Genomic DNA, 17,363 nt, shown 5'->3' on the forward strand with positions numbered 1-17,363 from the left:
GAGAGATGCTCTGGGTTCCGACATGTTTAAGAGAATATTGTAATGCACATTGGAGGGGACACGTGTGAATGGGGAAAATGAACTAATGCTTGGCGTTTACAGGTCGGCAGATCACCATTCTTCTGTTTGTGATGCTGCACCCAAGCTGATGTGCCTGATTTTGGGTATGTGTGTCACAGCTAGGGATGTGGTAGCTGGGTGTTTTTGTAAGCCACAGATTCATTTGATATTAGGTGAACACTGCTCCTGATTGAGCCATGAGCTTACTGAGCTATGACATGCCACTTATCACAGGGTATCACACTTACCACACTTCTCTTGCTGCCGTGTGTGCCAGATATTCCAGTCATGTCTGAATGCTCTGGCTAGGAGAAGTCAAACCTTGTGGTTGCTGTTGCTGTAGCACATGAGTGTTTAGACTTGATTGTCATCAAACCCTGTTGTGGAGTTGCAGTTGCTGCCCTCATTGATGTCATGGTGAGAGAACTTGCCAAGGAAATTCTGCATCATGCACCTCTGCACAGACCTGTGCCTGTCATGTGGGGTGTGAAATCACATCCCAGCACGGAGGTCTGTATGGATTTCCAGCCTGGAGTGGGGATAAGACTTGAAGATAGCCCTTCCTGTTCCTGTGCTGTGATCCAAGATCTCGGTACTCTATGGTACAGTCATGGGAGATGGGAGCTATGGCATTTGGCATTGATAATTCATCAGCTTTGCAACAAGGATTTGGGGTGATTGTTTAGATACTCAAGGGCTTTTGATCATCTTATCAGTGTCCAATCGTGCAGGAGTATGTTGCATAAAAAGGAGTTGCATGTGTGCTTCTTGAGCCTTGTCTGTCATTTGTTTAATTTTTAATTATTGTGGGATGCTAGTTAAGCCCTAAGAAGCACTGTTTAAAAAAAGAAAAACAAAAATACCAAGTTTGTTAGCTACTTGAATTGAAGAGAAATAGCAACCATGGGTTGATATGAATATGCCCTGTTCCGGCCATAAGCCCTTCACAGGGAGAGTGTAGTTCATGATGACCTTGTTCATTGCTCAGCTTGAAATCCTTCTTGCAGCACGTCCTGTTTGCAGAGATTTTTACGAAATGTAAAGTACGGTGCCAGAATTGATGATGGTGAAACTCCAGAAGTGTGTATGTTGTAAGTTTGTGCGTCAAAACCTCAGCACGGAGGTGAGAAAACATGGGAAAGGGATAAACACCTAAAGATCGGTTGGCAAGGCTGCAGCTAAATTGTATTCATGTGCTTAGGCTATCAAAAATGTGGGGCAACTGTCTCTATCCTGTAATTGTGCTGTCAGTCTGAGCCTTCAGAGCTGTCTCGGATCATGAACAAGGTGCTGCGTTCAGCAAAGAGATTTGTTGCAAGTTCTTTTCTTCCCAGCTCATTAACCGTGATCGGCAATTGCGACAAGTCGATGATTCAGAGCCCCGTGGTGCCCAGCCAAAACCAGTGCGAGCAGGGGAGTCGGACGCAAAGGCGCTGACACACTTGATGCCGCCCGTGGATCAGATCTGTCATTTGCAGCAGTAGTCGGGGCTGGTGAGAAAAGCCTGCTGGAATCACTCTTGCTGTAGGGGTGTTCCTCTGCTCGGGTCACTGAGCAGCCGTAGTGCCAAGGAGACCCTGCCCGCTCGGAACGGAGTGGCACGATTTGTGTTGTTACCGGTGCTCACGGGGTAGCCTAAGCACTCTGATCCTGCTGGGATGTAAATGAAGCGCTCGGGAGCAAGCACTGATTTTCTGTTTGTGTGTGATCTCTTTCCACCCGTTCTGGAGAAGGCCCGTTGTATAAAAGAGAGGACCCTGGCGTTTACATTGCACTCCTGTCCTCTTTCTGCAGAAAGCATTTCCTTGAGCACAAAGCAGTGCTTGCATTTAATGTGAAGTGACAGAGATCGCCTGTGCTGGGCTCGCGGTATAAAACAGCTCTGGGGTCCCGCTGCACGTTCGGTTCTGCAGAGCTTGCAGGGTTGCCACAGCATCTAAACAGTCACGTGTGGTTCTAGCTCTGGAAGTTGGTTAGTGCTTTCAATAACAAAATTACCCAATGAAATAACTTTGGGGAAAGGTGGTGAAATATTCTTGCTGTGATGCGGGCTTCTATTTCTGCAGCAAACCAGTCTTTGAATTTAGGCTCCCATGACCTATTTGAGACTGTAACCAGCTGATTGTGGAGGTACAGAAATTATTTTCTCTCTTTTAGCTCTTTCTGCTTCCATGCCATGTAGGATTCTATCCCTAGGAAAAAGAAATGGCTCCTGAATTCCTGAATGTCTTGGGAACTCTGGCCTCCAATACTATCCAGACTCAGGCACACACGTGAGTGCGCACACACATGGAGGCTTCTACTGAGATGCTTGCCATTCTTCTGCAGTTCATTGCAGTAGGCTGCAGATGATGCTGACTCTCAGAAGCCTGAAGAATGTCCTACCAACACGCATTCCCTCCCAGCCAGTGGGAGTGGGTTTTTAGAGGAATGTAGGTGGACCTCCCCTGCTGCCTTAACCTCCAAAGAACACAATGTCTGCTTTGGAGACAACTTGCATAATCAGGCAGTTCTGCTTTTATGAAGGGAGTGTTTTTTCTCTTCAGTACTTGACAGTTTCCTTGAAGACCATGAACAGATATGCTCTTAGGTATCTTGACGGACTTATGGATCCATAAGTCACAAGTGTTGGACAGTGTTCTCTGGTGCAGTTCAAAATGCCCTTTAGTAGCTGTAGTTGCCAGAAACAGCGGCCTACTGCAGCAAGTGTGCTGGAGGCATTTGTTTTAACTTGGAAATAAAAAAGGGGGAAGAGAAAGGAATAAAGAAAGAATTGACTGTAGTTGTAGAAGGGAAGCTCAAAGCTAGGCAGTAGTAACCATTTGTGAAAGGCTTCTTCTGCTTATTAAAACAAATGTTAAATATGGTGGAGGTTGAGCTAATTGTTTAGCTCCACGATACAAAAAAATTGAGTGGGTGTTCTGGAAAACAGCTCTCTGCTAGTGTCCAGAGCGGAGCAAATGAACTCAAAGAAATGTGTGTAGGCCACATGGTCATCTGAGGATTTGTTTTGATTTTCTTAGTCCTTCTATGTTGCTTTGTTGTCTGCATAATGTGATAAGCTGTTCTTCTGTCAGCAGGGTGGAATATTCTGAACCACTGATTTAATGAAGATTTTTATTAGATTCCATTTGCTTCTCAAAGATTAGAGAATTAAGAAATCAAGTGACAAGCACAGCAAGGAAGCTGAAATGGGTAAATGCGGGGGGGAGGGGTGGAGGCAAAGGGGAGGAGATAAATATTCCTATCAATTTCCCTGGGAAAATCTTAATCTTGGCAGTCTGTGCATATCCAGTCCTTCAACAAGTGGAAAAGACACCTGCCTCTGCATACCTCACTATGGTGCAGTAGAACAGTTTGTTTCTGCAGCTGCACAGTTCTTGCATTGCTGGAAATCACCTTTGCTGTCACCCTGGCTGTGTGACATGGAGCTGGTAGCGTCTGTCCTCTGCTTTCTTTTATGAGCCTGCTTATCAAGTTTATTACTTATGTCCCTTGACTGAAGTTGCCACAAGAAATAGGGGCAGAAAGAAGTACTTGATGTTCATTATTTGTTTAGGGACCCTGACTAGTGGCACCAAGGATCCAGTAGTGTCATACTAAATTGTGGTTTCTGTTGTCATTCATATTCTGATACTTTCCTGCATTTTCAAACAAGGGCTAAGGCTTCACTAGCAGTGATTTAGTCTGGATTCTGAGATAGCTGCTCTTAATCTAATTACAATGGGCACAAATACAATATGAAAATCAAGTATTTGTTCTGATCTTTAGCATCTTGTACCACTTAGCTCACCAGTCAGTAAGATCATCAGCTGGTTCTGCTGCTTCATGAAAAAAAACCCATGTAACTTGCATAGGAAGCCCCATATTAAAATGCATATTAGGAAAACAAGTACAAGTGTGCTGACACAAGAGCAAACAGTGGGTTCCAGTAAAACACCAGTTTGTAATTGCTGTCTCTTCTGGTTGGGATGTCAGCTTTACTGCAAACACTTGTGGAAAAGCCAAGCAACACTTTTAAGTTTAAGTATGGAGTGGCTGAATGAAACCCAACTATAATCCATGATCAACATCCACATAAGAATTAAAATCATCATGTAATAGCACCGGTGCTCTCAGTCTTTTAATTTCTTTTTTTATGGGCTCCAACCTGCAGTGGTGAGTGGCTCTTGAGAGAGGTTAGGGTGTATCAGCCTTTGTCCACAGGGGTGCTCTGTGGCAAATCCCCATGTGCCAGTTCCCAGCTCATCCAGATATCACACTTGCCTCCAAGGGTTGCTTCTTCCATTATCTTGCATGTCTGGAGAGCTGTTCATTTGTTTGTTTTGCCCAGCACAGAATAAATTATGCGGTCACATTGCAACACCAAGTCAGGATGCTTTCAGGGTGTGCATTCAGCATCCGGGATCTGCAAGGCCTCCCAAATTCCCTTATCTAAATGGTGTCATAGAAAAGGAATGACAGGCCTCAAAAAATGTTAACTCACCAAAACAAATTACCATGTGTTTAATGTTCTGTATGTTATTGACTAAGAGACCTTCCAATGCACATTTAACCTGGTTGTTTTTTCCTTTTGCAATAAAGCTGCTGGAACTGCCAGAAATGTTGTACGTGCACAATGGGTGTGCTCAGGTGATGCAGACCAACAAGTCATGGGTGAGGTATCAGAGCATCTTGGGTGTTTGCAGATGTCAGAGCAGAAGACCATGTGTCATGGAGTAGCCTGAGGGAATGGGGACAACTCCGTGTCCACCTGTGAATAAAGGTTGTTTTATGTACATGTGGGAAAAGGGTAGAAGGACCCAATGGAGTAACATGATCCACATGAGTGTTACAAAATTGGCAATAAACCATCCCAAAAGCATTATATGACGGAGGAAAGGTTCTGGCCTGCAGGTGTATGTCAGGGAATAGTCATTCCTGAACCCACCACTGGCCAAGGCAGATTAGATCCTGAATTGTTAATGAAAAATCCTGAAAACATGCGGAAACTGGTTTTATCTAGTGTTTTCCTTTTCATACATTTCAGTGCTTGTTTTGAATACCTTTTCCTGTATTTCCAGAAAGAAGATATGACTATCACACTAATCTCTAGTAGCACTGTTGAATATATGCCAGTTTACACAGTATTGAAGAATAGGCTTGAACATAAACCTCAGACATCTGTGGATTTGGTTGAAGTACAACTCTGCCCTACACACAAAAGCATGTGAGTGTGGTCTCAAATGCACAGGCATTCCGCACTTGTGACTTTTGGAGTTATAACAAAAATTATGTTGATTTAGTAGCTTTACTGCTTTCTCTGCTTACTGATTTCACAGTGAAGAAACAAATATAGAAATCTTTGTGTTCCTTTAATACATGAAGGTGCAATTTCCCAGATAATCCGGGACAATGGGTATAATTATACCATTTTAGACATGGGAGAAGTTCTGGACTAAAAGGAATATTTTTATTTTTGCAAATATTAGGGTTTTCCTTACTATAACTTCTGGACAGGCTTTTAAATAATACAAGTTTTGATTGGTCAGTTTATCAGAACTGTTTAAATACTTGACATGTGTAAACCAATGTTTCAGAGTACTTTGTTTTCTGGTATTAAAATCCCTATGTAAAATCCAAGTCCTTTTCTGTAATTAACGGAAAATCATTTCTAATTGTCCTATGTTGCTGTTATTTTTTACAGTGTTTTGTACAACTCCATTACTTGGCTTACTCATGAAGATCTGGATTCAGCTGCCCTGCCCTGATTTTACTTTTCAGTTCTGACATGGGCTGGCTCCTTTTACAGCTCCCTGTGAACAGTCAGGTATGTACGAGTTGTTGCTGAGTAGGCTTGTCTGGTACAAAGTATACATTCTGGTATTTACCAAGTCACAAATGTCAACATCGCAAACATTCTACGCCCCCGTGCTACGGAAAAAAAATGGTTCTTTGTGAGGAGAACTGGTTCTGTCTTACCATCTGTTTCTTGGAATGTTTTAGGTATTCTGTAATTCAGAAATAATTGAGCTGGTCAAAATACTTGGGGATAACAAAAGACTTCTAGTAAACTAAAGTTTTGTTCTTAGAAGTAGTAGGGATAATTAACTTCAAAGGAGTATAGAATGAGGTTCTGGCTCCTTTGTACGCTGATTAGGTAAGAGAGGTGTGTCCTTGAGGCTAACTCGGAGTGCAAGTGAAGCTCTCATGAGAGCACATGTAAAAAATGGATCCGAATTCTTAGTCACAGTTGCTTTTAGGTAGTAACTGAATATGCTGCACTGTTAAAAGAGATTTCCCAGTATTTGTTGAGGGTAACTCACAATTATCTGCTGTTATAGAATACTGCAGCTCAGAGCAGTGTGGGCCAGCCAATTAGAAAAACTTAAAGACAACATAAAACATGGCCTTCACACACTTCAGCATTTATGGGGTCTAATCTTTCAACCTGTCAATGCTATCATCTGAATAATTGTGCTTTTGTATGCCTGTCAACACTTGGTGCATTTGTTTTGTAAACACTTCTATATTTACAGTTTCATTTGAATTTGCATTGGTGCTCTTGTCAATACAACAGCTTCAGAAAAACACAGCTCATCTAATTTTCCTAATCGATCTGGAAGTTGACCAGATGGCAAAGAAAAGGGAAAGAAATCTTGAATGAACGACGTGGAAACAATCCTGGCTTTTGTTTCTGGAGTTGTTTTTGTGCCTGTGGTGGTGTTCTTTGGGGGGGATCCACAAATATGGAGAGAAGAACTGTTAACACAGGTAAACTGGACTAAGGCTCTTGGAGAAATGTAGTAGTAAGGATGCAACACAGAACTGAGTCCTTGTGGACGTGTTCATTAAGGCATTTGGCATTTTAGATTATACTAAACTGTCTTGTGACTAGAATCTTCCAGTAACAGTGGAGAATATATTAGTAATTGAGTAGAAAAGGAAACAAGATTGGGAAATATTTTCTATTATTTGAGTACTATTTTATCACTTTCAGTCCTCCATTAAATAGTTGATGTATCCCTTGAAAGTAAAAAGCTGTGAGAATCTGATAAATATCTGCTTAAAAAAATAAAATCAAGCTCTTTGGAGGAACGTGCTTTGACATGCAGCAAACAGCATTTCATTAACATTTGTTAAGCAGGGGCTGTGTTTGGTAGAGTAATCAGAAGCCAAGGTAATAATTCGTGTTGCAGTGACACCCACAAATGGCCCCTGGACCCTGGTGTGCAGGCTCGTGTGCCTGAGAGAGCTGGTCCCTGCCTTCAGGTACCTCCCAGCTAATTGCCAGTGATGCACTGGAGGTGGGGAAGGTGAGATGCAGGATAAGGGTAATTGACAGCACCATCCAGCTGGGTTAGCCTGGTGCCAAACCTGCAATTAGCAGCAGTGTTGGCAAACACAGGCCCAGCAAGGTCTGTCCCACCACCCACCAAGCAGGGCCCCATGCAAAGGCCACCAGATAACCAAGGAGGAGTTCATTGCTCCTCCAAGATTGCTGTTTCTCAAGCAGATGTCAGGGAGGAGATCCTGTATCATGACTCCTGGGTAGATGGTGCTGTACTGCTGAACAGGAGCTCTGGTGGCAGCTCAGAAGTGGCCCTCAAAGGCTGCAGTGAGACTCCTGCCATGCAGCTGGGAGAGAGGCAAGTCTTTCAGTGAGGAAGTAAGAGCACTCTGAGGCTGGAACTTCAATTAAAACTCCAGAGAATTAGAGTGGAAAATGCTACTTGAAATTAGTACTGTTCAGGAATGTCCATATACATAAAGCCTTGCTTTCCCACATTTAATTTTTTCTCCTCATCTTGTTGGATATATGACCTTTTTAAATCGGCAGACATAAGTTAATGGAGCTGCTTTTATAATAATTATTCATTTCTACTTACTTCTACTTAGGCAGAGAGATCTACAACAAAGCAAAGGAAGTTGAAAAGAAGGCTGCTGCTGCATGCCAATGGTCTAGTCCTTGTGGTTTAGTGTCAGAAAAGGGATTTGTCATCTCCTGATAACCAAATAAGTGCAGTTACCTGATATCTTGGAGGCATTTCCCATATTCTGCTTTACCGTCTTCCTTGGGAGAATAAACTTCCCTACTGCACACTTTACCCCTTATCTTTTCTGCATGTACTCTTGAGTAGTACTGCTGAAATTAATAGAGTAAAACTTCCATTTTAACACATTTTTCTCTGCCCTCGGTAGATGTAAGGTAGCATCACAATCTGCATTCAGCGTTTTCCACAGGAACCCTGGCTCTGAGTTGTGCCTTCAGGCTGACACAAGCAGAGGCTGTTTTGTGCTGTCATTGCCAAAAATGAAGATGCATGACAGGGCCAGAAAGCACCTCTCACTGTTGAAGCTTAATTAACTCTTCTGTATTAGTGACAACTGCTAGTTTGGGACATGACTGTGACAGTCACTGCCACCATATTCTTAGAGCTGCCACTGATTTAAATGCAGTGTGAGCAGCTGTTTGGAATGCAGAGAGCGGTGGTGTCTGAGATTTTGAGAGAATCCAAGCCGCAGGTCCCGATGCCGCTCAGCAGCAGGAACCTACAGAACCTGTGGATAAGGCGTTTCCAGCTCGTGGAGGACCTCTAGAGAGTAAAAGTAGTAAATGGTCATTCCTTGCCGTCCTGTCTTCCTGCAGTAGTGGGCCAACATGCACTGGAGTGTCCCTGTAAGAAATTCAGAGGTGCTCAAAGGCTTTGTATTTACGTAAGAGTTTTCTTGTGGAAACCTGGCTTTTACAGTTCATGGGTTTACACAAACTTTGTTTATTTCGTAATTATGGAAGTTTCTGAGCACATAGGTAATAACTTTCCTTGATGTAGCGATTATCCAAGAGTTTGGATGCTAGGTGACCTGCACTGCTGTTTGAAATCCATCTTCACATACGACTAAGATGTACTATCTTGTCAGTAAATACTTGATTTTGGTCAAGTTGCAACTCATAGTAGCCATTGTCATCTAAGTGCAGGTGCCATTTGATAAGTTGCCAGCCTTGGGGTTTAAGAAGGATTCACTTGTGCAGAATAGCCAGGAGTAGGAGCTGCTGCTTTGTATAGAGGACCAGGAATGTTTATAGTCAACTTCCTTCTCAGTCTTTAACATGCCTATTCCAACTCCTTCATTTTACAGTAGTGGCACTGGTTACATATAAATGCTTTTTATTGCTTTTTAAAAAAATTATTCTCCTGTTTTATTCCTTTTTTCTCATTCATGATGAGCAAAAATATACTTTGAACTGAACTGATTCCAGATGGGGAGAATATTCAACAGAATTGCTCACTCTGTTCTGTTTAACCAGGCAGCTGCAATATCTGTGTCCTTATGTTCCTGTGTTTGGGTTTGGGGTGGTTTATTCAGAGAAATGAGCACTTGCTCAATGAGTTTTTTGATAAAAAATTTTTTGTGCTAATACTTTGACTTGGGGATAAACAGATTAAATAGAAAAATGTTTAAAATTATAAGGATTTTATAAGAGGCTTTGACATGGTAAGTTAATTTCTCAAATAGATTAGTATTGTTTGAATCACCTGTTACTGTGACATCTGAGAACCAGCACGTACTATCCTATATAATTATGGCCTTGAAGTCCAGAATAAAATTCACCAAAAACCCTTATTAGGAAAAATCAATTTTCTTTAACAACACCTGCTTGAAATGTCAGTTGAGTATCCATGAGCTGACAAGTGCCAAAAGTAGATGAACTGTTCCTTGGATATAGTGGGGTTATCAAGAGGACCACAAAATTTCAGTACTTTGTCGTGATGATAAATTCATAATTAGGCTGTTTACTTGCCTTGAGTCAAATTAATCCAAATATTGAAGGTGCATGTGATACAAAAGGGCTGCTGGAAACAAATAGAGCACCTAAAAGAAAGCTGTGTTTTGCTCCTTTGTACCAAGACTATAAATCAATCAGAAATTGCTGGCTTTCCCATAATAAATAAATCCTTGGGAAAATGTCTCAATAAAGAACTGTTGATCTTATTGACACTTACTAGGATATTTTGTGAGGAACGCTCGTGTCTTTTGACACCTTCCAAGCATTACTCAAATCACATATTGAAAAGGCTGCAGGTAGTTTCATGTCTATGCTAACATTTTGTAACTGTCTCTGGAGCCATGTGTCATTCTTTCAAAGAGAAAAGAGCCAAATTAGTAAATCTTGGAAGGAAAACCTGTTTCAAGAATTATTTCATATTTGAATGGTTTATATTCAGCCTGTCCTATTATTTATGTACTTCAATAGCTCTTCCACCTGAAGATGTCAGTGTTCTACAGTTCCTGAGATGAAAATAAATAAATAGATGATTAAAGCCTGTAAATTATTCTTTTCACAATAAAGTACCTAATACTCTTGTAGGAGTATGTTGCCATGAAAAAAATCTACTATTTCTAAGTGAGTCTTCTTTGATTGCACTTCTTGCATACTTTTCATGATTGTTTCCTTTCCTGTAGAAGATCTGAGCTCAGCTCTAGAAAGCAGAACTGAAGATGTTTTGTATTTGGTAAGTATCTTTGATAATCTGAAATAATATAAAAGAAAAGGATGCTTAGAAGCAAATATGGGCAGTGATGTAAATATTTTTATTTGCAATGCGGGGTACAAATGATATAATTTCTATTCTTGGGCATTCAGTCTTGTAAAAGAGGAAAAAGTGGGGTGTAATTTGTGTGTAGACATCACAGCTGTTCAGAGTCACAGAAAAGGCAAAGGTAGGGTCACTCTGGGCCAGTCCTGCTAAACAAAAGGAGAGTTTTAGTTCTCAAATTCTGTGTGCAGGCTCTTTGCTTTGCTGAGAAGACGTAGCAAAGACTTGGTGTCAAAACGTGCAGCAGCTCGTTGTGACCAAGTACCTAATCGGGCTTTGATGTCATAAGGAAATCAAACAGTGAGGTGAGCATGAGCTTTCATGTCATTGGGCTGAAAGCTGGACACTACAGGTGCGGACACGGGTGTGGAGGTTGATCTCAGGTCTCGGAGGGACTCCCACCTTGTCCGTCAAAATGCGCAGTGCCGTTTTTTCTCACGAAGACAAGGAATGGGCGGGATTGGGCGTTTTCCTTCTGCCCTGGCTGTTCGAGCAAGGGCGGAGAGGCGCTGCGGGTGCACCTGCAGGGAGCGCCCGCAAGGCGGCACTCGGGCAACGCGGGCGGAGGCAAAGCCGCGTGACCCCGCTGGAGAATTGGGGCCTTTGAAATGGAAAGGGATGTTCATCGGGAAATGCAGAATTTAAATCTTATTCGCCAAAATGCAATTTCTTAATGCCATTTTTTTCCTGTTAGATATAGAGAGTCCTGTCATGATCAGCTTGATAAAATACCCTTACCACTATTCCATTTAGTAGCTAAGGGATTAAGAAAAATGCTAAACTCTGTGGAAGACGCTCAGAATACTTTTATTAGAAGATTATTATGTTTTTACCTGCTCCCGAACTGGCTGTATGCTTTGTCCTCTGAACTCTGATGAAACTTTGTGAAAGTTTAATACAAAATTTCATGTATTGAATAATTTCGGATTTCCTAATTTCCAGCCTAAATTTACCAAGGATCAGTTTATAATTATTTCTTCTTGCATCTGCATGGTTTTACACAGTCTGCCTGTAGTGAATTCATGAGAAAGGGATCTTGTCTCTTCTTAGCTTGACTCTGAAAATCAATACCAACTGCAGCCCATTTCAAGTTCCCCTTCCTTTAGCTTCCCATGACAGGAAGAAGGCATGGCCAGTTCCTGGTTTGCTGCTGGACGAGTTGGCAGAACCATGGTCAATGTATCACCGACCTCAGAGCAAGTAATGAATTAAAGGTGGCAGCTATGTACCAGGAATCAAAATTGCAGGGCTGAAAGTGAGAGAAAATGGACATCTGCTGATCAAATACAAGCTGCTTCTGAAATCTGATATCTGTTGGAAGAAAAGATGGCATCCCATTCCTCAAGTGCTTCAAGTATGTGGTGCTTTGGAGCCTTATGGTTTAGCTGGAATTTCCCAAGGTAACACCAGATATGTTGTGCTTCCTTCCTAAAATGTAGTTGGTTTAAATATTTTATGGGGCTCAGCCACAAGGAGATATTTGATTTTTCTCCCTGGTGTTTTACTACCAAATCTCATAAATGCATGTGATAGAAAGGTGAGACTGAGCAAACTGAGCTGCTGGTTTAAGATAGTGCTTTGACTTAGCACAGCTTTACTGCTCTGGTCTCTGAGACCAGGCTTTACTGGTACTTCAAAATTTGTGCTGTATCTCTGGATTTACACATACAAAATACTGAACAAGGGTGTCCAGAAAGTGTGTGTGGAGTTGATGGAATAAAAACACAATATGCAAGTTTGCCAATATCAGTGTGCCTCGATAGCAACTCTGATTCAAGCACGTAAAAGAAAATGGGACTTCATTTTTCCACCTTTTCAGTTCAAAGGCTGTTGGAATAACCTTTTAATTCAACTTCTTTTATTTCCCTTCCATTTATAATAAGTAACTGAAGTGAGAGAAAGTGAATACAATTCATCCTTCAAGTGAAGAAAACTCAGGGACAGTGCCAATGAAGTTGAGTCATGTAAAGCTCATAAGTTGGCTAAATATTTTATTGCTTTATCCACTTCTCTTTAGTCAGTGTTCATATCCCTAATAATATACAAAGCACTCAAAAGTTGGTCATGTTTCCAGGCAATGCTTTGGTGGAAGAAATCCTGTTTAGGAAAGAGGGGGGAAAAGGGGGATGTGGCAGCTGCTTCCTTATTTCAGATAATGAGCTTAATTGCCTGCTTGTGATAATTAGATCCACATGAGGTTCTACCTGGTGTTGAACTGTTGGCATTTGAAAGAGGAAAAAGTCCCAGTTGAAGATGAAAAGCCAAAAAGTATGGAGTATTTGTAGCAAGTGCATCCCTGGCAGAGTTTTTTGATGCATTAAATCCTTGGCAATCTCAGCTGTTTGTCAGGGTGTATGGTAGGGCTGAGGTAGGAATTATTTCTGAAACTTAAGAAAGATAGCTCACTTCTGACTTAACTTTTGAGGAGGAATTCCTAAAATAAGTTCCTAAAAGAAAGTTAGCCATTGTGGGTTTTCTCTGGATTCTCAGCCTGAAGAGGCTGAGGGTTTTAATGTCTAGGTAAAAATCAGTGAGCCTTCCCACACAAATAAACCTGCCTTTTTCTTTATCTCAGATGTGGAAAGCTCAGAGTAGTCATCAGAGAATACTGTGGGTGTTAGTTAAAGCTGTAACTTGCCCAGCACCCAAAAACATGACTGGTCTTTATCCCAGTAAGAGGTCTGTGGCCATGCAGATGAAATAGGATTGTTGATATATGTGCCAAAATCCTGCAGCAGCATAACAGTAGCTCTGGAAAAGAATCATTAATACTAATTCTTTATTATTTGGATCCAGTTTTTGGGACGTAGGGAGATCTTCTGCCACAGGAAGCTTCATAAATATCATTGCTTTATGACAATTTATTCCACTGCTATGGAGTGGCCTTAATTTACCAGCCCCTTTGATCCTAGCACACAGGATCTGCTTCTGAAAATTATTATTTCTTACACAATGAATTTGTTTTCTCTCTGCTCCCCAGCTGGGCTGGATGCAGTCCCATCCCCTTTATTTTTCTGGTCTGGGAGTTGGTTTCTAAATGCCAGTGGCATATCCTAGAGCCTTTAATCTTCCCCTGTTACCTCAGTGCCTAGCAAAGAGTCCATCAGTGTGCAGCCAGCATCACTTGCACAGTCAGATGTGTCTGGCACAAGGCAGAGTGTGCCAGGAAAGCTCATCAAGAATTTGTGTCATGTCAAAGCTGAGGGATGAGGTTAGTCTGTTAGTCAGCAAAGATTCTGGGAAAATCCATCTTCCCAGAGGATCCCCAAGCCTTAATTAGAGAACAGATTCATTCTCAAACAAGTCAGGATGCTGTCAAGTTTAGGAAAAGTCAAATTCATCTCTTATTTTTGTTTATCTCCTACTTTCAGTCTCTATCATTAGCTGTCATGAGTTCTGTAATGCCTCATGTGAAAGTTGACATTCTTAATTAAAACCTACAAATACTGATTTTACTTAGAGAAGAAAACTGTGTAAAATAGGTTGTGTTTAATCATTGTCTGGGCTGGAAAAGGCAGGTGGTTTATCTGGGGATCTTTCTTTGCACCAAAGCCTCAGGACAGGACAGGAGACAGAACTGGCCCAACTTCTCAGTGGAGAAAAGAACACGATGAATCGCTAAAACAAAAATGCAACCAATTGTCAGCATGCTGTCCTGGGAAACCTGCTTTTGAGGCTTTCTCAGCACTCTGTGTATAAAAAAATAATTAGGAAATGGGGTTTTATGGTAGAAGTTGTTAAAAATTGGCATGGAATACTGTTTTTTAATTTCTGATGTTGAGAGTAACCTCCTTGGCAGAGCATTCCTCACGCAATAGGAACTGTGTTGAGTGGGTCGTGTGTAAAAGCATACAGGGGATGTACGAGTCATCCCCGAGACACGTTTGGTTTATGAGCAGGAGCAAATTGAAAACACTGATTGGAACATCTGGAGGCATTGCTGTTAGATGACTCTTTGCAGGAAGGCACAAGTGAGAATTGCTGATGTTGCAATTTTAGGCCTATTTGCAGACAGCCAGGAGCTTGCCAAGAGTTGAAGCCTCACGAACATTCCTGTCACTGCTTGCAGCACTGAGGTAAAAGAGCAGCCAGCAGAGCTGGACACCTCGTTGTCAGCCCCAGCTCAGCCCCTCTATTCACCAGCCCCCTGAAGTGCTCACAGAGTTTGCTGGCAATATTCTTTCTTAATAGGAATGTTCTCGGTCTACAGCAGAGCCACTTGAAGTTGTTCCCGATGGTGTTACTGTGATGTGTGAAATCCAGGAGGGCTTTTCAAGTGCTCAGCGTGAGGAGAGCTGGCACAATAGTCACAGGCTCAGACACAAAGGGTGTGTGCAGGCAGGGCTCCAGCATGAGGACTCTGCTGTCCTTGAAGCATATCTGGCTCCTGGAGAAGTCAGCCTGTGGAATTCAAACGCCATTGCTTGCCCAGTCATTTGCTATGTCTGGCTGAAGTGGGAAAAGTTCTTCTTCACAGTCATGATAATGTAATTTCTTTAATTAGAGGGGCAGATTGAAAAAGGCATGAAGTGTGCACAGCATGAAATAATAGCTGAGGCAAATCTGATAGTTTTATGTACTCTTTTATGAAGGAGTTTGAAGTATGGGAATTTGGAATGGTTCTTTTCTGTAATGGTTTCAGACTTGATGTGATGACGACCATGTGCTGCTCCAGGATGAACATGATCCAAAGCAATTCATATACACTAAACCCATGAAGATAGCTTGTCTTAAAAGGGTTTATCATCCTTTATTGTTTTATCTGCCTGCAAGAGCTGCTCCAACAGATGTGTAGTGAGAAATGAAAGGTACAGTGGTGGAGGCAGTGGAGCTGAGAGAAAATGTCATGATTGCATTGGCAATAATTGGCATTTCCATTGGTGTTGTGGTGTGTACTCTTAATTGAAAAGGGAAAGACCTGTGCTTACAGCTCTGCTGCCATTTAGGCACAGCAGAGTTGTGTGTTCAAATGCAACTGAAGTATTTTAAACAAGCCTCTTATCAAACAGTAGTATTTTGTACAAACAGGTAGGTATTGGAGCAGGAAATTAAGGAAAAATGAGACTTTGTAGTCACATATGAAAGAGTTTGACTTAGGTTCTCAGTGTATATTTTGTTTTATGTAACATTAAAGAGTTCTATCAGGTTTCTTCAGTAGGGCTTGTTTGGGACTGAAATGAACTGTCTCAAGTAGTTCATCCTGATCCCCTACTGCCTTTTAACTCTTCTGTGTAGTCTTACCCTGAAGCTGTATACATTAGGCAGCTGTGGAAAAAAATCTTGTCATGCCTATTTTAGATTTTATTTTTTCCCCCAGGAAATGCAGCATTCACGTCACTTTCTTATGAAAGTGATATTTTTAAGTGCCTGAGAAGATGTTTGTCTGTGAGCACTGTGTGCATGAGTGGCAATGCTGGTGGCTTTCAGTGTGGGGAAAGTGAGGATTTTTGGTTTTGTGCACTCTGTGTTCAAGGCTGCCCATAATACTGCTAATACTGATGCTAGTGCTTTTGGCACTGTCTGCATTTTGTCCTGAGGGAGGTCTGCATTTAATGGACCTCTGCTAGTCCTTCAGGCAGTCTAGTAAAGCCAGTTAATCATTTTCTGAACAGAAACCAAATCAGAATTTTCCAGCTGTAGAGTTAATTAGAACAACTAAAAAGTCAGGATCTTGTAATTACTGTTTGGAATATGGCTCTTTTCTGAGCTGAGGTGGTTTCTTTCCTCAGAGGCTCTTGACAAGTTGCCTTTTCCACAGCATCATATTCCATGAGTATTTTTTCACCCTGTCAAAACTGCACCCTTGACTCAACTTTAAAAAGTCACCATTTCTGCACAAAAGCCTTTGAAATAGTGAAATTCATTGTGTTCTTTGTGTCACTTCCTCTCAGACCTTACTTTATTGTGGATATTTATTGGGAATTATATAAAGGGTGAGGAGGAATTGCTTATTTCTATTGAGTTTAAAAACAAAGCACAATGATAACAACCCTTCAAATGACGTGGAATATGTGGCAACTCAACAGAGAAACACAGGTTATAGGGGAAAATATAGCCTTATTTTTCCTTTTTATCCATCACATTTATTACTATTATCATATCTTGATCTGTCAGTACTTAATCTCATCTGCTGCCAAGAGATTTTGCTCCTGAAGTGAATCTCTCTAGAAAGAAGGATAGGTTTCCAGTGAAACTGTGAAAGAAACACTGCAGGTTTAATGCTGAGAGAGATGCCTGGGTTCTATCTTTCAAGAACACTTATGTCAGACTTAACTTTTCAAACTTAGCAAATTTATTTGCTGCAGTGTTAGTAAATCTGAGAAAATATGCCTTGAACATGTATTAAGGACAAAGGACAAGGAGTGAGAAACCCTAAGAGACAATATTTCAGGGTGAAGTCTTCTGGCAGGTAATCTAGGTGGGTGCACACAAGCTTTTCTGCTGTTTGCCAGCAGGAAAACAATTCTCTTTATGAACTTTTTACCTAGCAGCTCCAGCAAAACACCTGGTCATCATTTCAGTGACTAGTTCCTGGTAGATGTAAGCTCCTCTACCCTGTTTAATGTGCTCAGTGTATCCCTTTCACACAAGATGTAGACTGTACAAAGCATGTTTAATCTGATGTGGTTTTGAGAGAATTAATTAAACCTTTCATTTCTTATTATGCAAACAGTAATTAATTTCAAATTAGAATGCCAGAAAGTGGAAATGTGTGGGGAGAAC

The 17,363-nt window shown here is 41.4% G+C and overlaps 1 protein-coding gene across 12 annotated transcripts in view; it reads left to right on the forward strand.

Moving 5' to 3' along the window:
- Positions 1-17,363, forward strand: part of ARSJ (arylsulfatase family member J) — a 152,606-nt gene that overhangs the window by 38,349 nt on the left and 96,894 nt on the right. For 2 of the 12 annotated variants that reach the window (XR_010360475.1, XR_010360476.1), the window contains exons 4-10: positions 3,141-3,255; positions 4,645-4,692; positions 5,124-5,269; positions 5,747-5,869; positions 6,579-6,813; positions 10,507-10,556; positions 11,747-12,040. Coding sequence is in view for 1 of the 12 variants with exons in the window: in XM_064416019.1 (XP_064272089.1) it covers positions 10,543-10,556 (14 nt within the window). In the remaining 11 variants the exon portion in view is untranslated. The other 10 variants (XR_010360478.1, XR_010360479.1, XR_010360477.1 and 7 more) reach the window with 9 other exon arrangements.

The sequence above is a fragment of the Passer domesticus genome, chromosome 4, assembly GCF_036417665.1.
Source record: "Passer domesticus isolate bPasDom1 chromosome 4, bPasDom1.hap1, whole genome shotgun sequence".
NCBI classification, from domain to species: domain Eukaryota; kingdom Metazoa; phylum Chordata; class Aves; order Passeriformes; family Passeridae; genus Passer; species Passer domesticus.